Source organism: Triturus cristatus, chromosome 3_1, assembly GCF_964204655.1.
Source record: "Triturus cristatus chromosome 3_1, aTriCri1.1, whole genome shotgun sequence".
In the NCBI taxonomy this organism is placed as follows: Eukaryota; Metazoa; Chordata; class Amphibia; order Caudata; family Salamandridae; genus Triturus; species Triturus cristatus.
Genome location: NC_140583.1, coordinates 189,595,147 through 189,620,241, shown reverse-complemented (window position 1 = coordinate 189,620,241; position 25,095 = coordinate 189,595,147). Strand labels below are relative to the sequence as shown.

The 25,095-nt window shown below is 43.2% G+C and overlaps 1 protein-coding gene across 1 annotated transcript in view; it reads left to right on the top strand.

Annotated features, from left to right (window-relative positions):
- LOC146859903 (kinesin-like protein KIF18A) overlaps window positions 1-25,095 on the top strand; it is a 391,179-nt gene that overhangs the window by 322,990 nt on the left and 43,094 nt on the right. The window contains exon 16 of the mRNA XM_085643641.1: window positions 5,112-5,213. Coding sequence (XP_085499767.1) covers window positions 5,112-5,213 — 102 coding nt within the window. The remainder of the gene's footprint in view (window positions 1-5,111; window positions 5,214-25,095) is intronic.

Genomic DNA, 25,095 nt, shown 5'->3' with positions numbered 1-25,095 from the left:
GTCCAGTCCAAGGCTTTGTCACGGATCCCTGCATTGTGGAGGCGTGTGCAAAGGGTGTGGTGGCAGACGGTGTCGAAGGCGGCCGAAAGGTCCAGGAGGATGAGGGCCGCCGTTTCTCTGTTGTCCAGCAGGGTCCTGATGTCATCGGTGGCGGCGATGAGGGCTGTTTCGTTGCTGTGGGTGCTGCGGAATCCAGATTGGGACAGGTCCAGGATGATGTTCTCTTCGAGGAAGGAGGTCAGTTGCCTGTTGACAATCTTATCAATGACTTTCGCCGGGAGCGGGAGTAGGGAGATGGGCCGGAAGTTCTTGAGGTCCTTTGGGTCCTCTTTGGGTTTCTTGAGTAAGGCGTTGATCTCGGCGTGCTTCCAGCTCTCCGGGAAGGTGGCGGTCTCGAAGGAGTTGTTGATGATCTTGCGAAGATGGGGTGCGATGGTGGAACTTGCTTTGTTGAAGATGTGGGGTGGGCAGGGGTCTGACAATGAGCCGGAGTGGATGGTGTTCATGATTTTGATGGTGTCGTTGACGTGGGTCTAGGATAGCAGGGGGTCGGTGTGGCTGGGGGGTGGTGAGTCGGAGGTGTCGGGGGGGGGTGGGAGGGGGCCTGGTTGTTGAAGCTGGATGTCTGCGATCTTGCGGTGGAAGAAGTTGGCTAGGGGGTCGCAGAGGTCTTGTGATGGCAGGATGTCGTTGGAGCTGGGGTTGGAGAGTTCTATCACGATGTTTAAGAGCTCTTTGCTATTGTGTGTGTTGTTGGCTGTTCGGATGAGTTGGTGGTGTCTTCGGATGGCGCTCTTGTGGACTGCATTGCTGTCTGGCGTCTGTTCATGGTGCCACTTCTTCTTGAGTCTTCGGAAGGTCTGCTTGAATGCCTGTAGGTCGGCGGTGAACCAGATGGCTTTTCTGTCGTTGCGCCTGTTTGAGGGTTTCCTGATCGGGGCGAGATTGTTGGCGCAGTCGTCGATCCATTGCCTAAGGTTGCGGGCGGCTGTGTCGGTGTCGGCGGTGTCCGTTTGTGGGTTTCTGGCAAGGGTGGTAATAAGCTGGTCTTCGGTGATTTTGCTCCGGCTGCGGCGGGGGGGGCTGTTGTGTGTGGTGTTGCGTGGTGAGTTTCTAATCAGTGAAGTGGATGCAGCGGTAGTTGGTCCAGTGGAGTTCGGTGGTGTGGCTGAAGGTCAGGTGGTTGCTGGCAGAGAAGATGGGGGGAGCGTGTGTCCGGCGGCGTGGGTGGGAGTCGTGACGAGCTGTTTGAGTCCGAGGTTGGTGAGAAGGGTGGTGGAGTTGTCGTTCAGGTCTCAGAGGAGGATGTAGTCCGTGGATGCAAGGGCGTGCGTGCTGATGAAGTCTGTGATGGAGTCGCTGAACTGTGGCCGGGGTCCGGGGGTCCGTAGATGAGGGTTCCTCTAAGGGTGGTGTTGGGGTCGATGTGTATCTGGAAGTGCAGGTGTTAGGCGGCGCTTAGGGTGTCGTCGGTGCTGGTCAAGATTCTGAGGGTGTTTCTGTGGATGATGGCGATTCCTCCTCCTGCTCCATTGGTGTGGTCTCTGCGGGTGATCTTTTAGCCATCTGGGATGGCTATGGCGATGTCTGGTGCCGAGGAGGGGTTCATCCCGGTCTCCGTCAGGAAGGCGACTTCTGGGGAGGAAGAGTCGAGTAGGTCCCAGAGTTCGATGGCGTGCTTGCGGGCGGAGCGGGTGTTGAGTAGTATGCATCTGAGGTGGTTGCGTCCTACCCCGGTGGACGAGGTGGCGGCCCGGAGGCTGGTGAAGCTGCAGCTCCGGCAGGATAAGTGTCCTTGGGTGCGCTTTAGGGTGGCCCGGATGCAGGTGTATGATCTGCTGGTGTTGAGTGCGTGTAGGGTGCTGGCGGCAGGTGTTGTGGCGTGCACGAGGACCAGGGGGTCTGGCGTTGGGCGCAGACAGGCTTGCCTTTTGGCTCACAGCGGCCGCCATAAGAAGGGGAGGAGGGAGGGAGGAGCAGGTGGAAGGCGGGCCTGGAGCGAATGAGGGGGTGGGGCCGCAGGAGACGCAGCGGCGGGCATGGTGAAGGTTAGGGAGGGCTACAGGGAAAACTGGCGGAAAACGAAATACAAATGTAGTACAACAGCAGGGGCAGACTTCAGACAGTATGATACAACAATAGAGCAGAATAAAATAAGAATGAAAAACAGTGCAATACATGACCGATTAACATAGAATAGCAGACAAGCAAAACGGGACAGAGCGGGCAGACAGATACTTACGGCTCGGCTCACCTCTGGGCCACCAGGGATGAGGCGCAGGCGGGCGGCAGGGGGAATTCAGTTCCTTTGTGTCAGAAATGAGCATTTCTCCAAGCCTGTCCATCAAGATTGCATGGTGTATGGTTTTGAATGTGGCAGAGAGGTTCAGCAATATCACTTCCACTACATATTTGCCATCAATAATAGTTCTCAGTTAATCCACAGCAATTGCCAGGGTGTTCTCTTTATCCCTACCTGGATGAAATCCAAAGCTGTTAAGGATGCAAGATGTTATCTTCTTCCAGATAAGCGACAATTACATTGCTATATCTTTTTCAATTAACATGCCAGAGGCAGAGAGCAGTGTGATTGGATGATGCTTTTTTGACAACAGTGCAGTCTACTCTTTTGGCAAGGGAGTGAGAACTCCTGCTTTCCATTCAGCTGGAGGTGAGCCATAGCGATATCTTTATGATAGTCATTGAGTAACTGAAAGAGTAAAATAGTGCAGGATTGAAACCAATCAAATATCACTTAGAGAGTCCGATGTACATTTGTGAAGAAACCTAGTTATCTATACTTCACTTCCAGTAGAGAAGGAAGAGCAGCATCCACGGTTGAAGAAATTACAGGGGGCAGACATGGGGATCGACAAGGCAGCTGGGAGATTTTTTTAATGTGGATATATATATATATACATATATTCATGTTCTGAATCTCGAACTCGAAGAAGAATTTCAAATTGTCGCATAAAGCATGTGATGCTGGTATTTTGCAAATAGATGATGAGTGGGGCTCTTAGACGTCAGATGCACAAATAAAGATAATCGGATTTGAGATTATAAAGAGCTGTACCATAGTTTTTCGAACAGAAGGATGGTGGGAGCACACTACCTCACATCCCAGGTCTCAATTTGCCCTAATGCATCATGGCAAATGCAATGCACGATAACACTTACTTTAGTTGTAGTCTTTAATTTTTCACCCTTGTTAGTGCAGCATGTCCTGTACTGCTCTAGAGACTTGTTCCTGGATTCATTCCTTCATCAGTAGAGAACAACAAGTTGTTTAGGGGGTGCTGGAAATGCCACCTAAAGTTTTCTCAGGGCTCTGTACCACACACTTGAGTGCAGATGCATCCACACAAGCTCATTGGCTTTGTAGCTCAAGAGACTAGCGATACACAGCACTGGCTGCACCAGCAAGGGAGAAAAACTAAAGAATGAAAATTCACCACATTATTTAGGAACATCGCGTAGTTCCTTTTTTGTTTACTATATTTGAAAACCTTAGCTTGTGAGACATTATTTAACATGTTTTCGGTTCCTGGCTCAGATCTGTACCATCTGCACTTATACATCGCCAACTATCTGGCCTGGATTGTATCAGGCCATGCTCACTTCACTATTGTGCCTTTAACTGGAATCTGTCACTGGTCCACTGAAACAACACCACATGAGGGAGGAAGCAATTTGATCAGTAAAGGTTCAGAAAAGAGAGTAAATCAAAAAACACATGTGTAGTTTACAATAGGCAAAAGGGATCTCTCTATCTAACCATTAACAAATGTCATAGATACCATGTTCCTTCCCAATTTCTGATTTGGTCATCTGCCACACCATGTCCACAGAACTTTCTGTCATATAGCCTTCCACAGAACATTCTGTCATATATCTTTCCACAGAACATTCTGTCATATATCTTTCCACAGAACTTTCTGTCCTATATCTTTCCACAGAACTTTCTGTCATATAGATTTCCACAGACCTTTTTGTCATATAGCTTTTAGGTATGCCCTGTCCCATTAACAGCTGGGCATGACCGACACAGGGTGGAGACATTGACTACAAACACACTGTGCCCCGTATCCTAGCCCTTTTTGATCATGCCCAGTACTCCTTCCCCCCCCATCTGAGTTTGAGGTCTCATATTTTTTATGTAGTACTTTGTGCCCTGGCTAGTTGAATGATTTTTTGCTTTCGCTTTTGGAAATGTCAGTGGGAAATTAACATATTTCCATTCAAACTGGTTCATGTATCCTGCTTCACAAACTTCATTTTTCCTGCAAAAAAAGGCATTGAATTTCCACACTTCTCTAAAACTACTGAACAGATTTGCAGCAAACTACCCAAGGCTCTTCTTTGGCATATGCTGTGCTCTACCGTCATGCCGATGCCAGTGTAATTTTTAAGTGATTTTTGCTGTAGCGTAGCATTAACATTTATGTGGTCATTTTAATGGGTAAATGCTATGTGTGGTACTCCTGAAAATGTATCACTTTCTCGAAATGCATTTCACTTTCTCTCTTGTTATCACTATTTCTTCCTCTCCATTTTAGCTTTTTCTTCCCCTTACTCTCTCCCTCTGTAGAGAGGTAAGAATAATAATTTGGGGTGAAGTGATGAAGCGTAGCCGAGGGCTGTGTGCAGAACACTCTGAGTTGTGTGTGTTTTAGTTATATAATTCAGTGGTAGATTGTCTGGTGCTGCCTGTCATAGGAGGAGTCTCTTGACGTGAACACTGTTGTTGTGGGACTTAAAATACTGTTATTTAGTTAATATACAGGATCCGCTTTTTCCTCCGGTCCAGAATTGTTCACTGTAAGTCTTAGGGAAGATTAATTCCCAGATAAAATATGTTTAGTGCATTTCCGTATGTACAGCAGTTTAAAACCTAACTCTTCCCATACAATAATGTATTTTAATTTATAGAGTGAATCAGTCTTATACATTGACTTGACATTACTAATGTTTGAATGGGAACGCTTCGGTTTGGTGGCCAAAGTAAAGGTATTTCTTTTCGAATCGTATGTTCCCTTTTTAAGTACTTTTCATAAAATGTATTGATCACACTGGTAAACCTCTGAAGTCATTTTTGTTTTGTTTTATAGACTTGTGCTTCCACCATTGCCATGTAATCCCGGCACAGTAAAAGAGAAACCATCATATATGGCAATGACTTCTGCAGCACAGAGAAAACGGAAATTATTAAGGTAAGATCACATAAGCTGACACCTATAGAAGCATCTGTTTATTTAATGTCAATTGTACAAAGAGAGGTTCCGTTTAATGGTAATTGTGGATCCACTTTGTTTAGACACCGCTAGATTTTAAACTATTTACTGTCCCAATTAGTAATTACAGAGCGCGAAGTACCAATGTAGTAGCCGTTTAGCATAGCACTTCAACATTTCTAAAGTTCTAAATCTGTTCCATCTCCTGATAATGGATGTCATATTAAATTGTAGCAACAATCATTTGTTGCGTTCTATACCACTCTGCAGTGTGTGGTCCCTTGCACCTAGCTAGTTTGAGGGAACTTATCTAACATTGTATCATTGTTTACATCTAGCCACAGTAGCAGAGGAGGATGGAAGGGAAGTCTGAAACCGCATGTAGAATCAGCGGGTAGGCGGTTAGTTCTTTAAGGCTTGCACAAACTAGTTGTTTTTTTAAATCTTGCCTGATACCTTGCATACACTGTTGCTTGTAAGACATTTTTGTTTACTTAGAGGGGGTTTAGAGCCTACCCATTGCTATTCCTTTGGTTGGCTTTGTCATCACTCTCCTTTGCTTGCTTTCCATTGGTCAGCGTGGACTGGTTTTATTTCCTCTTACCTGCATTTGGCCCGCCCCTAAAGCATTACCGAAGTACGGCTACTTGCCCAGTGTCCTCCCACTCCTTGTGCATTTATAGCTACTTTTTTCTTGCTGTAGAGGTACTCCGTAACGTTGCATGTGTTTTCACTGTCCAGCGCTTTATTTGCCCTTACTGTTCTCCTCCCACTGTCAGTCATGTTGCTTGCCCCTGCCAACCTCCTTCTGCTGTCTGTCATATTGCTTGCACTCTCCTCTTGCTGTGCTTCCTGTTGCTTGCTGTAGGAAAGTGCTCCTTACATGGTAAAAAAAGGCAATTTTTTAGCCTTGTATTTGATGCAATTTTGACTGAAGTGCACTGGGTTTCTACTAACCAGGCCCCCAGTGCCAGTGCTCTTTGCCTAAAGCAAGGTAACTGTTTAATTGTTCCCCAATTGGCAAGACCATTAGCAGCTCTGTAAGTTCATAGTAAATGATATCCCTGTTAGCTAGGGCATGGGTACTACAGAGGGTCCCTAAGGGCTGCAGCATGTGTTATGCCACCCTAAGAGACCCACCACCAAACGCATGCAGATTGCCATTGCAGTCTGTGTGAAATGTTGCACACAAATGTCAAAACACAACATGGCACACACCCTGTTTGCCATGCCCCCAGACACTGCATAAAATATATGTAAGTCACTCATGCAGCAGGTCTTACAACCTTAAAGCATGGTGCATTATGTTTAAGGCTCCCTGTTTCCCTTTTATACAGATTTTTCGGATAAATAGAGACGGAAAACATTCATTTTCTTGTCTGTATGTTTTTTATTTTTTTTATTTTTACTTAAGCTCATTTCTTTTTTAATTGAGAAGGGTGATGTAACCAGATTAGGTGCAAAACAAATCAGAACGTTTTACTTTGTGATGTGCAAATTACAAACATTGTTTATACACAGTATAGTTTTATCAGTATACCCGGAGGCCAGTAGGAAATTGTGGCCATTTCAATGTAAAATCTGCTGATTGCAAATGACAGTGTGCTACCACGTCATGCTTTAGTTGTGTATTTATCAAAAAAACGATTTCTGAAACATGCCTGCCCCCACCCTGATGACAATACTGTTAATAAACTAAGAGGCAAGTCGGAGTTCACGCGTATACTATATGGAGCAAATGTTCGGTCTATTTAATCAAACAATTTTTTTTGGCACATTTGAAGGTGCTCTCATATGAGATAATGAAGAAAGTGGTGGCTCGGTGAATTGAAGTATTTGCCCAGGATCGCATAATTTTAAACCAGTTTAGGGGTCAAGAGCATTACATTTAGGGTGAGTAGTTAGGTCTCGCCTGAGCGAGCGCATGCACTGGTCTGGCGGGACATTTAATAAGTGGTCTTTAAAAATCCGACCATGGCCTAAAGCTTGCGGTTACGCGCTCGGTGACCCGCACAGGTGCCATCTGGCTTTCCGTTATGCCTCATTAAGCGCTCGTAGCACCCTTACTCCACGCAATCACTTTCCCTTTCGCGTGCACCACTCGCATGCTTTTTTAAAATTTCCTTTTTGCTGGCGCACACAACTTCCGGACTTGTGTTTTGTTTTTACTTTCAGCACGCCACTCGTGGGACGTTGCATTCCTTTAAAAAAAAAAAAAAAGGAATGTGAGGCAGCCCACACTGGCAGGCTGCTAACATCGCCCCATGTGAAAAAATTACTTTAACCTTTATAACAAGGGTTACAATCTTGCGCTTACTTCAGCGATTTTACCAGTGATAATCACTCGATGACTATTTTCTACTAATCACAAAGACATTGGCTCCCTGTATTTAATTTTTGGTGCTTGAGCTGGTATCATCGGCACAGCACTGAGTCTACTAATCCGAGCCGAATTGAGCCAACCTGGCGCACTTCTGGGGGATGATCAGATTCATAACGTTATTGTTACAGCTCATACTTTTGTAATAATCCTCTTCAAAGTAATGCCTGTAATAATTGGAGGGTTTGGAAACTGACTCGTGCCTCTCATGATCGGGGCCCCCGACATGGCATTCCCTCGAATAATGTACATGTGTGGTGGTGAGAAGCACACCTTTGTACTCTTGCTTTGTCAATCTTTTTTGACTCTGTTTATCTGCTTCAGACCTATTATGGCGTGCAATCCGAGATAGGCACTACATCCAATTGCGCTTGCAAATTAAAAACAATTACACAGGGACCCAGTTGGATCCCTTTACACGCAGCACAGCCTTTCCCGTCGCTCCAATGAATCCAATAAATCAAGTTTGTCAATATATATTCTTCAGTTTATGTACTCTTTAATACTGTTCCTTTTCTTCTTTTTCCATTCTTAATCGATTTATTTTATCCATGCCCGAATTTGCTCCAAATGGGGACTCGCCATAACAATTAAGAAATTCAGAAATGAAGTAAACTCTGGTCTCTGACTGATGTTTTTAAAGTTATGCTTGTCACGATACCCCTGACGAAAGCAAATCCTTTTTCCCGAAATGCATTGGGTGCATTTGTAAATAAAGTCGTGACACGTGGAAACACCTCCTGTTTGTAATTATTCTTGGAGCAAATTCTGGCATGGATAAAAGAAATCGATAAAAAATTTCTCCAAGTTTTTGCCCAATTTACGAAGTCCTTGGTTTTAAAATGTATATAAAATATCTGTAATGTTTCTAAATTGGTCTTGAGTTTCTTCCTAAGTGTGTGCCTCATCTTTTGACAAATGCTTAACACTACCGTCTGAAAAGAATAAACTGCTCATCCACACTACCACAAAAGAGAATACTAATTTAAGCCTTGTAAGCCATAGAGTACCTTTTTTTGGTACACCGCATAGAGAGCTAGCTTCGTACACTTGCCACCTTCTGCCGTCCCCCCCACTGTCTGTTGTGTTGCTTGCCTCCTTCCGATGTCCATGTTGCTGCTGCCCCACCGGCCATAACACAAAACTGATGGGGCCAGCGCTGGCTTTGTCGTTTTGCATTTTTGTTGTTGCCTTAAAATGTTGCGCCTTGCTTGACCCTCTGGTCCTGCGTTGTTGCCCTCTCATCCTACATTGTTGATTGCCCCGTCCCACGTGCTCCTTCCCACGTTGTTGCTTGCCTCCCTCCCATTGGGAAATCAAACATTTTATAAGCACAGCATCCCGATCAAAACTCTTATACCCAAATAATAACAGTTCTGATGTATTGTTATTGCAACGTTTGTACAGAACTATAAACTTCCATAAATGTAAGCATCTGCTTAATGATATAATGCTTATATTTCAAGGTGAAATCCTATTTACAAAAAAGGCTATAACTGTATTGAAACCAAGTGCAGCAGAGACCTTATGGTCCTAACAATAGAAACAGCACAGCGACTGTCACAACAACAACTTTTAGAGATTTCAACATTAGAACAAGAAATCAAGGACAACCAATTAATTACAGACTCCAAAGCACTATTGGTAGAAAAGGATGTAGCGGAGTTTAAGGACTTTACTATCAACGAAACAGCCATAAAATTTAAAAAAGATACAAATAATTTTTCATTGGAAACCACATACCCATACTTGCAAACAGACTTTTACTCACGCCTGGATTCAAGACGATATCTAACTGATTTTCAAGGACGATCAAGGAATACATTTATTTCCTTTTCCGATACATCTTCATCTTCTGGTGGAGACAGTGACAATTCGGACGGAAATCAGCAACAAAATCAACGAAAAAACAACCAACAGCCTTTTCTAGGCAGAGGTCAACAGCAACCACGTGCCAGGAACAGATATCAAAATCAAGGATGGGAAATGAAAGCCAGGAACCAATATTACAAAACATAACACCCTCACCTATCTTTAATCTATTGGATCGAGTCCTCTCCGATGCAGAACAATCAGTTTTGCAAAACGTATTATCCGTTTTGAAAAAAGTATTCTCATTTGTCCCCACCAGAACTACTGATCTGGTTAAAATTAAAACCACTGAGTTCTGTAGAAAAATACGATTGAAGTCATTTTTTCTGGAAAATGATCACTTGCCCAATACAGAGGTAACTGGATTTCGTGAAAAATCAACTTTTTGTCCACCCGCAAATAAAATACCCAAAGAGATAATAACGTTTGAACGTACAGTTTTGTCAGCAATTACTCAAATTGAAAATAAAAAGGATTTTGTTAAATCCAACATTACAAGAGCTGAAAAAGAAGCAATAACTGCTTTAAAATCAGATCACCAAATTACAATAAAACCAGCGGATAAGGGTGGTTCAATCGTAGTTATGAGTACCAGCAGACGTTTTAAGACAACTAAATGATATACAATGTTATAGGAGACTTAGGACAGATCAAACTTCAGACATACAAGGTGAACTTTCTGAGATTCTACGGAATGCCCTGGATCTTGGGATTATTGGAAGTAAGGAATTTGGCTTTCTAAATAGAAAATATCCAAGGGTCCTCTTGTTATACATACTTCAAATAATCCACAAAAATGACACACAACCCCCAGGACGCCCCATCGTGGCTGGTTGCGGTTCAATATGTCGATTATTTTTTTAAAGCCTTTCCTAGCAGAAGTACCATCTCATTTACATGATACAACAGATTTTTTAAATCGAGTCTAAACACTGGAGTTTTCACCACAAAATCAACTACTGGTAACTTTAGAAGTGGTGTCTTTATACACCCAAATACCACAGGAGGAAGGATTAAATGCCATTGAGATATTTCTTGAGCAAAGGTCCCGTCCAGTGAGAGTCCCTAGCGAGTTCATAATGGAACTAGCAAGATTTGCATTAAAAAGAACTACTTCAAATTTGAAAATAATTACTATTTGCAGACCAAAGGGACAGCCATGGGCTGTCCCTTTGCGCCGGAATTTGCAGTATTATTCATGGCTCAATTTGAGGAACGGTTCATTTATACCAACAACCCTTTTTGGACCCAGATAACATTTGTCCGCTATATTGATGATACATTCCTAATCTGGAATGGAACTCTACCTGAATTAATGACATTCCATAATTGGCTTAACCAGCGTACACCAGACATCCAATTTAGTTTACACTCTAGTCCCAACACTATAACATTTTTGGACGTTGAAGTGTACAGCTTCCATGGTATGCTACTTACATCATTGCATATAAAACCAACTGACAGAAATAAAGCGCTCCATTATACGAGCCATCACCCACGCAGTTTGCGTGACAACCTTCCGGTTGGTCAATTTTTAAGGATAAAACGAAACTGTTCAACTAAGGAGGAATACATGTTTCATGCGGGCAACCTTTCAGAAAAGCTTAAATCACGTGGTTACCCCAAAAGACTTCTGAAACAGGCATTGAAACGTGCTTGGTGGACACAGAGGGAAGTATTGTTAGAAAAAAAGCAGAAAGAGCCTACCGACCGGATGGTCTGTGTAACAACATTTTGCTCTCCGACCAACTTCCTCAAAAGGGTGATCAATCAAAACTGGCACCTAGTACAAAAGATACATACAACATGGAGTAAACCTTTGCTTGCTCTAAAAAAAAAAAAAGACAAAAGTGTGGGAAATTTGATTGTTCGTGCAGCAGCACAGAAGCCACTTAATAGAAATACTACAGGACATCATAAGTGTTGAACTTGCTCCTGCTGCCCACAAACGATGGAAGGTGCCTTTTTTTTAAATTTAATGGCATTAAATGGAAGCATGATCAGTTTACTAATTGCAAAAGTGAAAATGTAGTGTACAGAATTGTATGCTAAATTCTACATCGGCAAAACAAGTCAAGAAGCTAGTCAGCGAATCACCCAATATATGTCCAGAATTCGAAGAACAATGGCCAGTGCACCTTTGGTGAATCATTGGATGTCAAAAAAGCATGACCTAAATGATCTCAAATGGACAATTCTGTCTAAAATTGAGATTAACCCTCGAGGAGGGGACATTGAAAGAACACTGTTGCAAAAGGAAGCTATGTTGATTGTTAAATACAAAACTGCTGTTGATGGACTTAATGAATTGTCCGAGATCTATAGCTTGTAATAATGTAGGTGTTAAATCCAGGTGTTGGATGGACAACTGGGTTATCTGGAAAGGTTATTACCATTCTGTCTAAATAATGCCATCATAACAATGATGCTCTGTATAATTGTCATGAGAATTGACAATGGTACGGTCAATTACCTTAGCTATGTTGCATCGGATAACTGTTATGAACTCTGACAATGAAATGATAATTACAGTAATAGCCCCCTTTCCCCAACGAATCTAGTATAAACCCTTATGGCAAGTTGCACCATTGGCCCTTTGCCTGTGTCATCATTTAATTTTTACAGAAGATTTCTATCAAAACTTGGAATTTTAAAGCCTTTCCATCAAGTGTTCTAGTCTGATCAATATCCTGGTCAATAATTTCGATTGCTGCCAGATACTATCCTCAATCTCACTAAGCATGGAATTTCTTTTAGAAGCCTTTCCATCGAGTTCAGTTTGATTAATATTCTGATTGCTGTTAGATACCATCTAATTTATATGGACATCTGCGGGACTTGGGATAATGACAAAAAATATATATTTATAAAAAGCGGATATGACTCAAATTGCAAATCATTTACAAGTATATCAAAAAGCTGCGGGACTTTGGATAATGACAAAAAATATATACATAAAAAATGTGGATATGGTTCAAACTGCCTATTTCCTCAGCAGTGTTATATCATAAATCTTTATTTAACCCCTTCGCTGCTGCGGACATTCCGCTGCAGCGCTGGGGGGGCAGGGGGGCAGCGCGGTGGGCCTGTGCTCATGACGGAGCCGCTCCGTCATGAGCCACAGTTGAGCTGTGCTCATGACGGAACGGTTCCGTCATGACTCCGCCCATTTGCGTTGTCGCCCCGCACAGGCGGGGAAACAGCGCCGCGCAGGCGGAGCGGCCGCCAACAGGATTGTCATGACGGAACCGTTCCGTCATGAGCACACGCCAACCGTGGCTCATGACGGAACGGTTCCGTCATGAGCGGGGAAGGGGTTAATAATATCTGCGACTTGTTTTGGAACAATAAAGCTTGTTGACTACTTGCTCTGAGTTAAGGCGGCTAATGATGACGTCACGCATCGTTTTGCGTAGTGTTGCGTTTGAATAAAGGCGCCCTGTATTCGGTATGGAAACCACCGATCTTCATGAGAGGAAGGCGTGTTTGGCAGCGGCGCGATCGAGGAAGTGAAGGGTAGTGATCCATTCTGCATATATAATGCAATTTGTAAAAGCTTCCTTTTTCCGTATTCAATCTTAAGTTTAAAGCGCTTCTTTTACATCTTTTCGGTTGCAGACTGTCGGGCTTAATTCACGTGTAAAGGACTACGCACTGTACAGCGTTATATTCGACAACCATTTAGGTACGTCTGATTCGGTTCGGAGTGATTGGCGCACTGTTTTAAAATAGCTGAGAGCATTGCAGTAAAGCCGGTTTTTATTGTGTTTTAGTGGTGTGTTGTAAACCGCTCAGTCTACGTTCGTCTGTCATAGGATTCAATCAAAACGGGCCAGTAAGCGATTTTCTTAAAGGTAAATAGAGCTTTGGGTGATAATGTGCCAAACTATAGTTGTCTGAGATTGAACCAAAAATGGTAACTATGGTTTTGACTTGGATTATTTTTGGTTTCAGCTGAAATAACGTCCTTGGACTTCAACCAGCTGTGAAGCACGATGGGTGCTGTCACAGAGAATGAATAAGGTAGAGATGTTTTGATTTAAATAGTGGTGGATGAGAGTGTTTGAAACAAACAATTGTGTAACACATGCACTTTTTGTTTATTTTTACAGCTCATTTTCCCAGGTCCTGAGGAAAACCCGAAAATAATTATTGGGCTTGAAACGCATAGACCTTGTTGTTGTTGTTGTTGTGTCTAAATAAGTGTGATAACAAATGAGAGGTGTCTGGTTTACAAACAGCGTATTATTGATTGATTTTTGGGTTGCTAAACCAGAACACTGTACTATTTGGCCACAATTTCCTGGGAGAGTATTACATTCCTTCTTTACTGTGTGATTTCTTTACACTCTCCCTTTGTTTCTTCAATTCTTTCCTTGTCCTTTTCTTTAGTTTTGAGGGAATTTGAGCAAGTTGTAATTTGGTGTATTTAGTGTAATTTGTGTATAATTTTTGGCATTGTAAATATTGTATTGTCGTTATTTGGTCCATTTAAATGTATGATTTCTTTAATGATTTATTAAATAACAGAGTTTTGAAAAGATAAATTGAATCAAATAAAAAATAAAAACCTTTTTTCTAACTAATATAGTTTCGATCACTACGAGTGGCACGTGGGAATTTATTGAATGACTGGTATCAGTGTTGGCATTTTTTGTGTTGTTTTGGATTATGTATTGGCCTAGCCTTGCTGATTGAGGGCCAGAACCCTTTATTGATTGCAACTATATTTCAAGGTGAGCACAACACAATGAAGCAAGCCTCATTTTCTGGGTTGTTTTCTCTTTCATAGACTCTCAGGTGCTGGGTTAGTGGAAAATGAGCACATCTCCGCACTAAATTCATGGCAAATCACAATTACAGCAGAGGGCAAAAAATTCAACATTGTTGCCTGTATAACAAGCATTGATAAAGCCAGTTTTAGCTGTCAGCGTTATTTTTTTTATCCAGCCATGCTGCATAGAAGTTGCGCTGCTGTACAACATGTCTAAAAAAAACTTTGGCAAAGCCAATGGCTCCTGTGTGGTGGTATGCATAAGGGATTTCCTGAGAAATTTTCCTTTGACTGGCAAGAGTTTGTCTGCTGCAGCAGTTCTTTAAGTTTAAGGGTTGAACGGAGAACTGGATGCCTTTGCTAGATACCAGGATATAGCAGGTAGCCATTAGAGGGTTTATTTTGAGAGAAGGCGTGTTTAAAGCTAAGACAATCAGCTGTAGCTTTTGTTTTATGTAGCATAGTATATAGAATGTTAACTTAATGCAGTTTGCAGTGTGCTACAGTTATTGATTTGATTGGTAGACTATTAGCAGTGCTGGTTTTATGGCGGTGCGACGTGGCTCCAAGCTCAGAGGGCGCTGCATTTTGAAATGCCTTAGGGGGCACCTGCTGCAGAGTTCCTTGTGTGCCCAGAAATTTTCAGGCGTAATACAAATTTTAAGTTAACTCTGGTGTTTAATGTACCTTCTAGAGATTTTTTTTCTAGTTGCAGAATTGACTCCTCAGAAGTAGGGCTCCTGGTTTTATGGTATTTTTTTTTTTTTTACATTTCCGTCTGTATTTATCCGTATTTAATTTTTGGCCATCTTATTGCAATTTATCCATATTTATTTTGTGTTGCAAGAATAAATGTTGCTGTAAAATGTTATGTTTTAGATTTTATATAACTCATTGACGTGCACTCAAACATGGATGCCAGTCACGTTTTAGAAAACTAAGCAGTCATGTATAAAAAAGACCACACTCACAGGTACATATCAGCATCGTACTACAAATATATGTTAACATATGCCTGTATTTGAGGAAATATCATCCATTATTTTAACCATCCATGCTGTCTGCCTGCTCCTCTGTTGCCTAGAATTCATGAAAGACAGCATGGAGGGTTTCTCACAAGAAGCATCATTTTCAGTATTTTTCTGCTTTTATAAAATAAATACAGACAGGAAACACTTTGTTTTCTGTTTGTATTTATCTGTAAAAATCAGTAGAATCGGAAAACCGGAAGACTTGATCATACTTAGCGCATAGGGTGTACCTGCTGCAATGCAGGTGTAACATGCAGGTCACAGAATTGTGTTTTATGTGGATGGCTTAGTGGGTTACTGCTTTTGTGGTAGAGATTCCTTTTGTTACTTGCAGTTCATAAATTGCAATCCTTCTAATATAGAAAAGTAAGCTTTGAACTCCATCAACGAGCTGCTTGCAAACTGTAAGTCCTAGGAACAGAACCTTCCGTTTTCTCCCCAGTCTTTTATTATCCTATGGTTGCTAAAAAAAAACAAAGGGTTCATTAGGGCATGAATACATTTTTATTAGCTGGGCAAACCCCATCCACTATGTTATGTTTTAAATCCTGAGTTTGTGCTTCTCCAGACCAAGCATTTCTAAAATGTTACCTCCTACCAGTATGGCTGTCAGGTGACTCCTACACTTTGTTGTCTTCATTGCCTTATGCAAATGTGCATTTATTTACAACTTGTATGATTAAATGTCTCTATATAATGCATGTGATATAAAGTTCTCTAACACCCTATATAGCGCATGATTAGCGCATTAAAGAAACTAAATACATGTGTTAGAAGGCTATGGAGAGATGAGGGCACCCTTAGAGGGTTGTAGTGAGGGAATCCATGGAGAAGGATGTAGGTAAGGGGTGCTGACATAGATTGTCGCTCTGGGCGCCACCATCGCTAAAGCTGTCCTGAGTAGTAGTGACTGTTAGTTTCTGTGACACTAGCAGTTTCACTAGTAAAAAGTGACTCCTGGGTGCAGCAGTCTCTTATGCTTTTGAGCAATACTCAAGTGTCCCTGAGTAGCCTGAAGCTGAAGACTGCAGTCAAGATTGTAAATGAGAGAGGAGGCTGTTGGAGGAAGAACGCTCCACGCTATAGCCTGATGTAGTATCGGGGGCATGGTCGCTGGTGCAGAGTTTTGCTGCGCTAGGTTCAACCTTAGTGCTCAGATAAATGTATCTTAGGAAAAATTAGAAAGCAGATAAGTCTAGAGATAATGGATGAAATATTCAATCATTTCGTCCTGCGTGTTCCTTATGAGTATTCTTTGTAAGGTAGGTTCATTAGGGTCAAAAGGCTTTTTTTATCTTATGCAAATACTACAATCCACACGTGGGTATCTCCGAATTCCTCATAACTAATCTGTGTTTCACTGTTTGTGGCCAACTGATCATGGGAGTTTTCGAGGCTAAAAGCCAAAAAACTCTATGCATCTCTATATAGCTGCCCACTCACACTGCCGCTGCCTTGGTAGTTCAGATCCTTGAATCCGAAGCAGCGCAGTGTCCATCCCTGCACTCGCCCCAACCCAGCTTCCGTGCCAGGCTCCCACCCAAAGGAAACTGCCCAAAGCAGACCCCAAAAGTAGGCGTCACAGACTCCCAAGGATCCGCAGCCGCCGATTAAGAATAGTTGCCTTGGGCTATAATCGCAGTGGGTGAAAGATGCCTAGAGGCACTGTTAGTATTGTGCACCTGCTATTACTCACCACCGTAAGAGAGGAGACCTGTCAGTAGAAGCTTAGAAAGTCAACCATGCGTATGAGTGGACTTTTGCTGGTGATTCAGAATAAGACATGTAGAAAGTTATAATGAATCTTTTTGAACAGGCTGGTTGGTACCCGTCAGTATGAGTACTGGGTTGTGGGGTGTAGAGAGGTCAGTCAGGGCAGTGTGAAAACTTAAAATTCCGTAGATACTTAAATTTACAAACTGGACAAGCCCACATAGTGTTTGTAGGGTGTGCTGATTAGAGAACGAGCAACGTTGTGATCTCGCAGCAGCAGTCAGACATTTTACACACTTCATTCTAGGATCATGAGTACATGTTAAGTGGGCACGCGCAAGTGTTTATCAAGCGTAGTTCTCCTCTTCTTCAAACATGGCAAGCAATAGTATGCATCTGCAGGTTGAATTTGATGCCAAGTTGTGGTGCTTTGCATTTTTGTTTGACAGCTGTAAATCCTTCTTGTCATGCTTTGTAAATAAACTAGCTGGGTTTTACCTAATGGTTACAGTCTGTAACATATTCAGACGTGTTAAATGGCTAAATGTATTTGCATGAGTACTGTGTGCATTCTATATGTAAGGGACATGGGTTTACTGCGTGATGATTTGTAATGTAAAGAGACTGTACTTTTGTTCCTATAACATGCAACTTCAGATAGAACCTGTGTTGAAGCAGATATATCGTCTTGGATGGTTCTTATGTTTACTTGATTTAGGCTGATGGAGGGTTGAAATATTAATCATACAGCGTCACCTTACTACATGTGAGATAACAGCAGATATCGCCTCAGTTTGGTGCATGTAACTATGTAATGTACATCAATGGGTGATAAAAGATGAATGTCGGTTGCCTGTGATCACTCAACAAGTCTAATATCAGAGTAGGTGTGACCTGTTGCATTATCCAATGTGACTGTTTTTAATTGTATTCATAAATGGTACATAGCAAGTCATGATCTATTTCCATAGCTGAAATTGACAGAAACAAACCTGCACTTTATGTATATTATATTCACAAGTTTAAATTGACAGTGTGGTCCCTGAGCATGGAGTATTTTGCTTTGTTGTGATTACAAATACCAGTGGATTTCTGTATCTCTGTTGAGACCATATCTGACTGCCTTTCTTCTGATGCTTTCACTCAATCTGTTAGTGCTCCTTTAAACTAATGCCACCGTCAGGACACTATTTGTGTTTCATCTGATTGAGTAGAAATTGACTATTCCTATAAGTGTTGCTAACTAATCGAAGTTCCTCTTGCTAGGTTTTAGGACACTCCGCTATCACCAGCCAGAAGGATATAAAGGGTCAATTTCACACAGCAGATCGTGCAGATGCTTACATTTTTAGTTCTGCTTGAATTGTTCTTGAGTGCTGGGACCTAAACCTCCTTTTTGTGTCAGAAAAGCTTCCAGCAAAAACAACAATTGATGGACAGAATGCAGAACAATGTCATACATTCACCCCAGTACAGAGATCTGGGCCTAAATCCATCGTTTTTTTGCTCACCATGCCATTCCAGTTTGAACCCAGCCATATGCAAATCAGTCTTGACCCTGTGCCTCATGGCAACAGTCCAGCCCGAACTGCCAAGCCAGGTCCTCCCTGGACTGGAAACAAGCATCCTAGGACCGGTTTCGGGGTTTCACCCCTCTTCAGCCAGGATAGCTTGATTCCAGTGGCATGGAGAGCACGGGACTCACGTCTGAGCATACCCGTCCCACTCGGGGGGACAAATGCAAAAACAACAATTGATGGACAGAATGCAGAACAATGTCATACATTCACCCCAGTACAGAGATCTGGGCCTAAATCCATCGTTTTTTTGCTCACCATGCCCTTCCAGTTTGAACCCAGCCATATGCAAATCAGTCTTGACCCTGTGCCTCATGGCAACAGTCCAGCCCGAACTGCCAAGCCAGGTCCTCCCTGGACTGGAAACAAGCATCCTAGGACCGGTTTCGGGGTTTCACCCCTCTTCAGCCAGGATAGCTTGATTCCAGTGGCATGGAGAGCACGGGACTCACGTCTGAGCATACCCGTCCCACTCGGGGGGACAAATGCAAAAACAACAATTGATGGACAGAATGCAGAACAATGTCATACATTCACCCCAGTACAGAGATCGGGGCCTTAATCCATCGTTTTTTTGCTCACCATGCCATTCCAGTTTGCACCCAGCCATATGCAAATCAGTCTTGACCCTGTGCCTCATGGGAACAGTCCAGCCCGAACTGCCAAGCCAGGTCCTACCTGGACTGGAAACAAGCATCCTAGGACCGGTTTCGGGGTTTCACCCCTCTTCAGCCAGGATAGCTTGATTCCAGTGGCATGGAGAGCACGGGACTCACGTCTGAGCATACCCGTCCCACTCGGGGGGACAAATGCAAAAACAACAATTGATGAACAGAATGCAGAACAATGTCATACATTCACCCCAGTGCAGAGATCTGGGCCTAAATCCATCGTTTTTTTGCTCACCATGCCATTCCAGTTTGAACCCAGCCATATGCAAATCAGTCTTGACCCTGTGCCTCATGGGAACAGTCCAGCCGAACTGCCAAGCCAGGTCCTTCGCCATAAGTTGGCAGGGTATGCTCAGACGTGAGTCCCTTGCTCACTTTGCCACTGGATTCAAGCAAGCCTGGCTGAAGACGGCTGAAATGCCAGAAACCGGTCCTAGGAAGCTTGTTTCCGGTCCAGGGAAGACATGGCTTGGCAGTTCGGGCTGGACTGTTCCCATGAGGCACAGGGTCAGACTGATTTGCATATGGCCATGTCTGAACTGGGGTGGCAGAGTGGGCTAAAGAACGGTGATGGATCAAACCCAGATCTGTTGACTGGGTGTGAGTGTTTGATTGGTTCTGATGCTCTGTCTATCACCACCCCCTTTTGTACCGCTTTGTTCGCCATAAGTTGGCAGGGTATGCTCAGACGTGAGTCCTTTGCTCACTTTGCCACTGGATTCAAGCAAGCCTGGCTGAAGACGGCTGAAATGCCAGAAACCGGTCCTAGGAAGCTTGTTTCCGGTCCAGGGAAGGCATGGCTTGGCAGTTCGGGCTGGACTGTTCCCATGAGGCACAGGGTCAGACTGATTTGCATATGGCCATGTCTGAACTGGGGTGGCAGAGTGGGCTAAAGAACGGTGATGGATCAAACCCAGATCTGTTGACTGGGTGTGAGTGTTTGATTGGTTCTGATGCTTTGTCCATCACCACCTCGATTGTACAGAAAAGCTTACAGCTACATGTCATTTTCAGATAGCAAGGCACAATATTGAATCCCCAATGTACCATTGTTGAACTTGGTGACTGCTTCCCAATGCCTTGCAATACAGCCATTTAAAGTTACAATGAAGTTGGAATGAAATTCCAAATGAGGCAAAATGTCCTTGCACCTGGTATCTTCTGCTTTTAAGTGGAAAAGAATTCTGCATCTGGTCAATTTTTTGATCCAGCTACTTGGAAGGAGGAAGCAGTGCTGTGAGACCTGCTACACCTTAGAAAAATCCTCCTGCCAAGTACCACGCATCAGGCGTTAGGGTAATGTATTTCAGTGTGGTGGTCGGATTACCGCACTGAAATGCAAAATCACGCATTATAGCTTCTCTCAGCTGTCGATCATGAGCGCTGCTAGAATGCACTTATACTGAAAGCTACTGTGGGCAAACTGTGCGCTCTGCTCCCAGCGGGTCTGGGGGCTGGCTCATCTGCTCGTACTGGTATGTGTTATAATGTAACACTGGACACCAAACTGCATGCTGCATAAGAACTGACGTCGGGTGGAGTCACTGTCAGTGCCCAATGGCTACTACTGAGACGGTGTGAGTCCCAGTGGGTTTGTCAGACTCACTTTAATAGGCAAGTGACTGGTCTGTCCTGCCGCCCGAAGCACGAGCAGATGGTATTTCAAGTTGTGGCTGCTGCAGTGAGTGTGTGGGCAATGGCAGCACAGCTGAGCACGCCGGTCGCACTGTGGTGGTATGGATCACAAGACCGGACCTGACCCCACCAGTGCCTGTGGCTGAATCGCCGTCATGGGCATGCTGGCAATAGCAGAGCTTGCCGCTCGCACCACAACTATATTGATGCAGCGGACCAGACCCGACCCCACTGGCGCCGGCTGACGGGCTGCTGAGTGTGACAACGTCTGCCTTCCTGTTGCCGCAACGCAGGTTGACCAGGCTTGCAAAGAAATAAGTGCCCGAGACAAAGTAATATGCTATAAAATTAGCTATTCAGGCTAGTGCGCATTCATGAATGATCAGATCAATGAGATCATCATCTGAGCAGCTGCAGCGCCTGCCTGCCCTCTGTTATTGAGAACTGCAGTCAAACTGTCTGTTTCCGGTTAGTGCCTTTCCATTTCTGGTGCTTTGCAGCAGTTGTAAGATCTTCTAAGTTTCTCATTGCTCAAATGGATGTAATTTTTGATATTTATATGTTTCCCTCATCTTCATTGCTTGATTTTGCTTGTGAGAAAGTGTCACTCATAGTTGTTGAAATGTCACTTATAATTACACTGAAGTTATGATAATGTCACACATAGCAATCTGAAACCTTGGCAGCTAAGTTAGACTGATCGTCGTACTCCTCTATTAAGGTAACGTTAACAGCTATCACAGCCTACAGAACAGTAATAACCAAGTGGTGATTCCACACGTTGGACGTAAAAAGTATGCTTTGTGATACATTCTAGAAAAGGGGAACTTTATCATGAAAATGAAACTGCTCTTAGTCCATTATGGTAATATCTGAATAGGTGCAGCCACTATTAAACAGTTCACTGCAAGATCAATTTTTTGATAAAACCAAAGGCCCACTCTCTGGGGGGAGCATCCTCACAACAAAAACTTCCATCTCTGCATCTGTTTTGGAATGAGGTGGCCTATAAGCTGGCCCACCTTGCTTTGTTAGTGGCCCAATGGCGAATGGCCATTGGATGAATCGGCACCGGGTACTGTTGGTGTCCTCGTGGCTGCGGGATCTCCTTGAATGCGGGGATGGCAGAGGAAATGCATATGCATATTGCCCGTACCGATGAGGGGGGCTCAGATGCGATCTTGTTGTGGGGGTATCTTCTCAATAAATTTGCAATTGAGCATGTCTTTGGCTTAGAGGAGGGCTCTGACGGGGAGGGGCGGTGCGTGTGCCCTTTCTATTGTGGTAATGTCATGATGGCAGCCAAGCATATATAAATGGACTACTTGCTGTATGATTTGCTTGATAACTTGGCTTTGATGTGCTCTTGTCCCCTAGCTGTTCTTTGTAACTGGTGTTGATGTTCATCCATGTCTACCGTTATCTTTCAATGTACTGTCCCGACATATGACTGGAATTTCTTCTCTTCTTAGAGTGGAACCATGCACTGCTTGTCTGTTTTCTGTTGTTGTTGCATAGAATCAATCAAAAGATTTCTTTTTAAAAAAGAAGGTGCACAATGAGTAAAAATACAAAATGGGGCATACAATTAATTTATTGTATAGCATATCCTCCAGAAAGGGTATTACCGGAGGTAAGTTAGTTAATCTTCTAGTTTACATTGGCTCATCCTGAGTTGTACCAATCTCCGGCTCAGGCCGATGCCCAAATTATAAAAGTGTTTTTTTTTTTAAATATTTCTAAACCCAACCTCTAGATTGTGAAATTATGTACAGCATGAAAATCTGGAATAATCTCAACTATCAGGCCTATTTATTTTCTATGTAAATAACGTATTTCTTATTGGGGATGAATTTGTTTTCTAGTCAATACTTGGCCATCAGTGACAATCCCATGATACAGAAGAAAATGTCATTTATTTGTATTGCTAGAACTTGTGTGGCTGAGCTTATTACCTTATTCAAGAAGAGATTAACCCATGGACCATGCGAAGAACACCATTATATTACATTGACTTTGTGGACACAGTCTTCTTTGGTTAATGGATCGGGCAATAAGTGTGGAAATGCTGGGTGGTAGTAATTTTGTGGATCCCTCAGATTCCGGAAAACTCCTTCACAGAATTCGGAGAAAAATGTGATTTTTAACCGAAGTTTGCAGAGTATTCTGGGTAAGAAAACGTAATGGGATCCATGCAGGCTACTTTACCCTGGACACCCCTGGGTGTCTAGTTTTCAGCAATGTCTGGGTTTATAGTTTTCCCTGAGTAGCAGCTGAACCCAGTTCAAATTTCCACTATTAACTCACATCGCCAAAATGAGTCACTTTTCAAGACAAAACCTTGATGTCTCCACATTGCTTTGTGGGACCTTTGCTGTCCCGGCAGATAATTCCCCCACCCAGGTGGAGTACCACTTTTATCAGGAGGAGTGTGGTAAAATATGTTATTATCAATTGAATTTTCCTGCTTTTCAAATATATTCCAGTGTACGTACAAGATCCCATTTTTGCAAAATGCTCTCTGAGTCACATAATATTATGTGTAACCCCAAGTTTTGCAGCGTGAATCTTTTCTGGATTCAAGTGCTGTGTATTATTCTGCCATGTAGTGGTTGGGACTAGAATCTTCTCCCAAAAACCTTTATCCTACTATTATTTTTATGTTTTGTTGGTGCACATAGACGTACCTCTATTTGGTGGCCCTTGTGACGTTGTCGTGCTTCTTCCGGAAGCGCCGACCTTTGGTCACCATCTTCAGATTCTTTTTTTCCGCCATTGGGTCTGGATGCATGCAGGAGGATCGTCAACAACTTGTAGAAGAAAGTTAACGAAAATCCGGGAAGAATCGACAAAATTCCACTGGAGCGAAGGAGTCATCAAAGGAAGATACCAGAGAAGTTCTTGACCAGGACAAGTTATTTTCAGCAACAGATACAAAAAAGGCATGTGCAGGGGGCTCCCTGTACTCTGTGATGGAGAAGACACCATTCCAGTTTTGCAAAAACTGCCACCATAAACCAGCACCTGGTCTGTAACATCTGCTTGCCAGTAGATCACCATAGCAAAGATTGTAACCCTGTAAAGTGTTTGCCCCAAAGACTCTGAGGGTAAGACAATGACAGGGAATACCCCATCATACAATGCAGGGCCAACATCCCACACCATCTCTAAGAGATTAAGGCCTATCTAGCGACGTGGAGGAGAACGTCTCCGAAGGTCCAAAAGGGGACGTGAAGGCCGACATCCAGATTGTGGACACACGAACAAGAGTAAGAAGACTTCGAAATCGGAGGTATGGTACTCTGCGTCTTTAAAGGCTATAACCGAGACAAGAAAACTGCAGCGTAAAGGCTCGAAGACTGTGTTCGCATCGAAACACTCAACGACCGCAAGCATGTCGAAAGATTAAAAAAAAAAATACCCTCTGATGCTTCAGAATGGTCACCTTAGTGGAAGAGACCCCTGAAAATACAAGACGGCTGGGGAAAGGATGCATTTACGTCAAAACAGGAGGTCGAAGATGGAAAGGCATGGTTCGATAAACACATCTTCTAAAGATTTGTCGACCAAACGAACACACAAAGATCTCGACAACCAATAACAAGGGGCCGAGATAAAAAAAGAAGAGGAGATGACTTGAAGCCGAAATGGCCAATATCCTACATAGGAACAAAGATTTTGAAGAAAGTCTTAAAAAAATTCAGAATCCGAAGCAAGTCCTCGATTTCGATAGAGCAAAGGGACGAAGACCTCAAGGAACTAGAGACACCTCTAACTCCGGAGCCTCAAGAAGACAAAGAACAAGAGATCTTAGAAGAGAAGAAGGAAGAACAAGTTTTCCAGGTTTCTGAGGCTTCAGAATACCAGGTTATAGATTGGCAAAATCTGGAAACAGACTCAGTAGAAGAAGGGTTAGACACATACCCTTCACGACCATCACCACCTGATGATATTGGTATATATAATCAGGTAATAGAGAAGGAAGCACAGAGGTATGGGGTACAGCTGGAAGAGGAAAAACAACAAGCATGTTTTATGCTAGAAGCTCTCCTACCTACATAATCACGGACCCAATTTTTACCAATGCTTCCAAGTGTCTTAAATCATTGAAAGGGGGTCCTCAAAGAACCAGCTACATGTAAAGTAGTCATCCCTAGGGCATAAAAGATCTAAGGACCCAATTTATAGCTAAGAAACTGCCCCGGCTG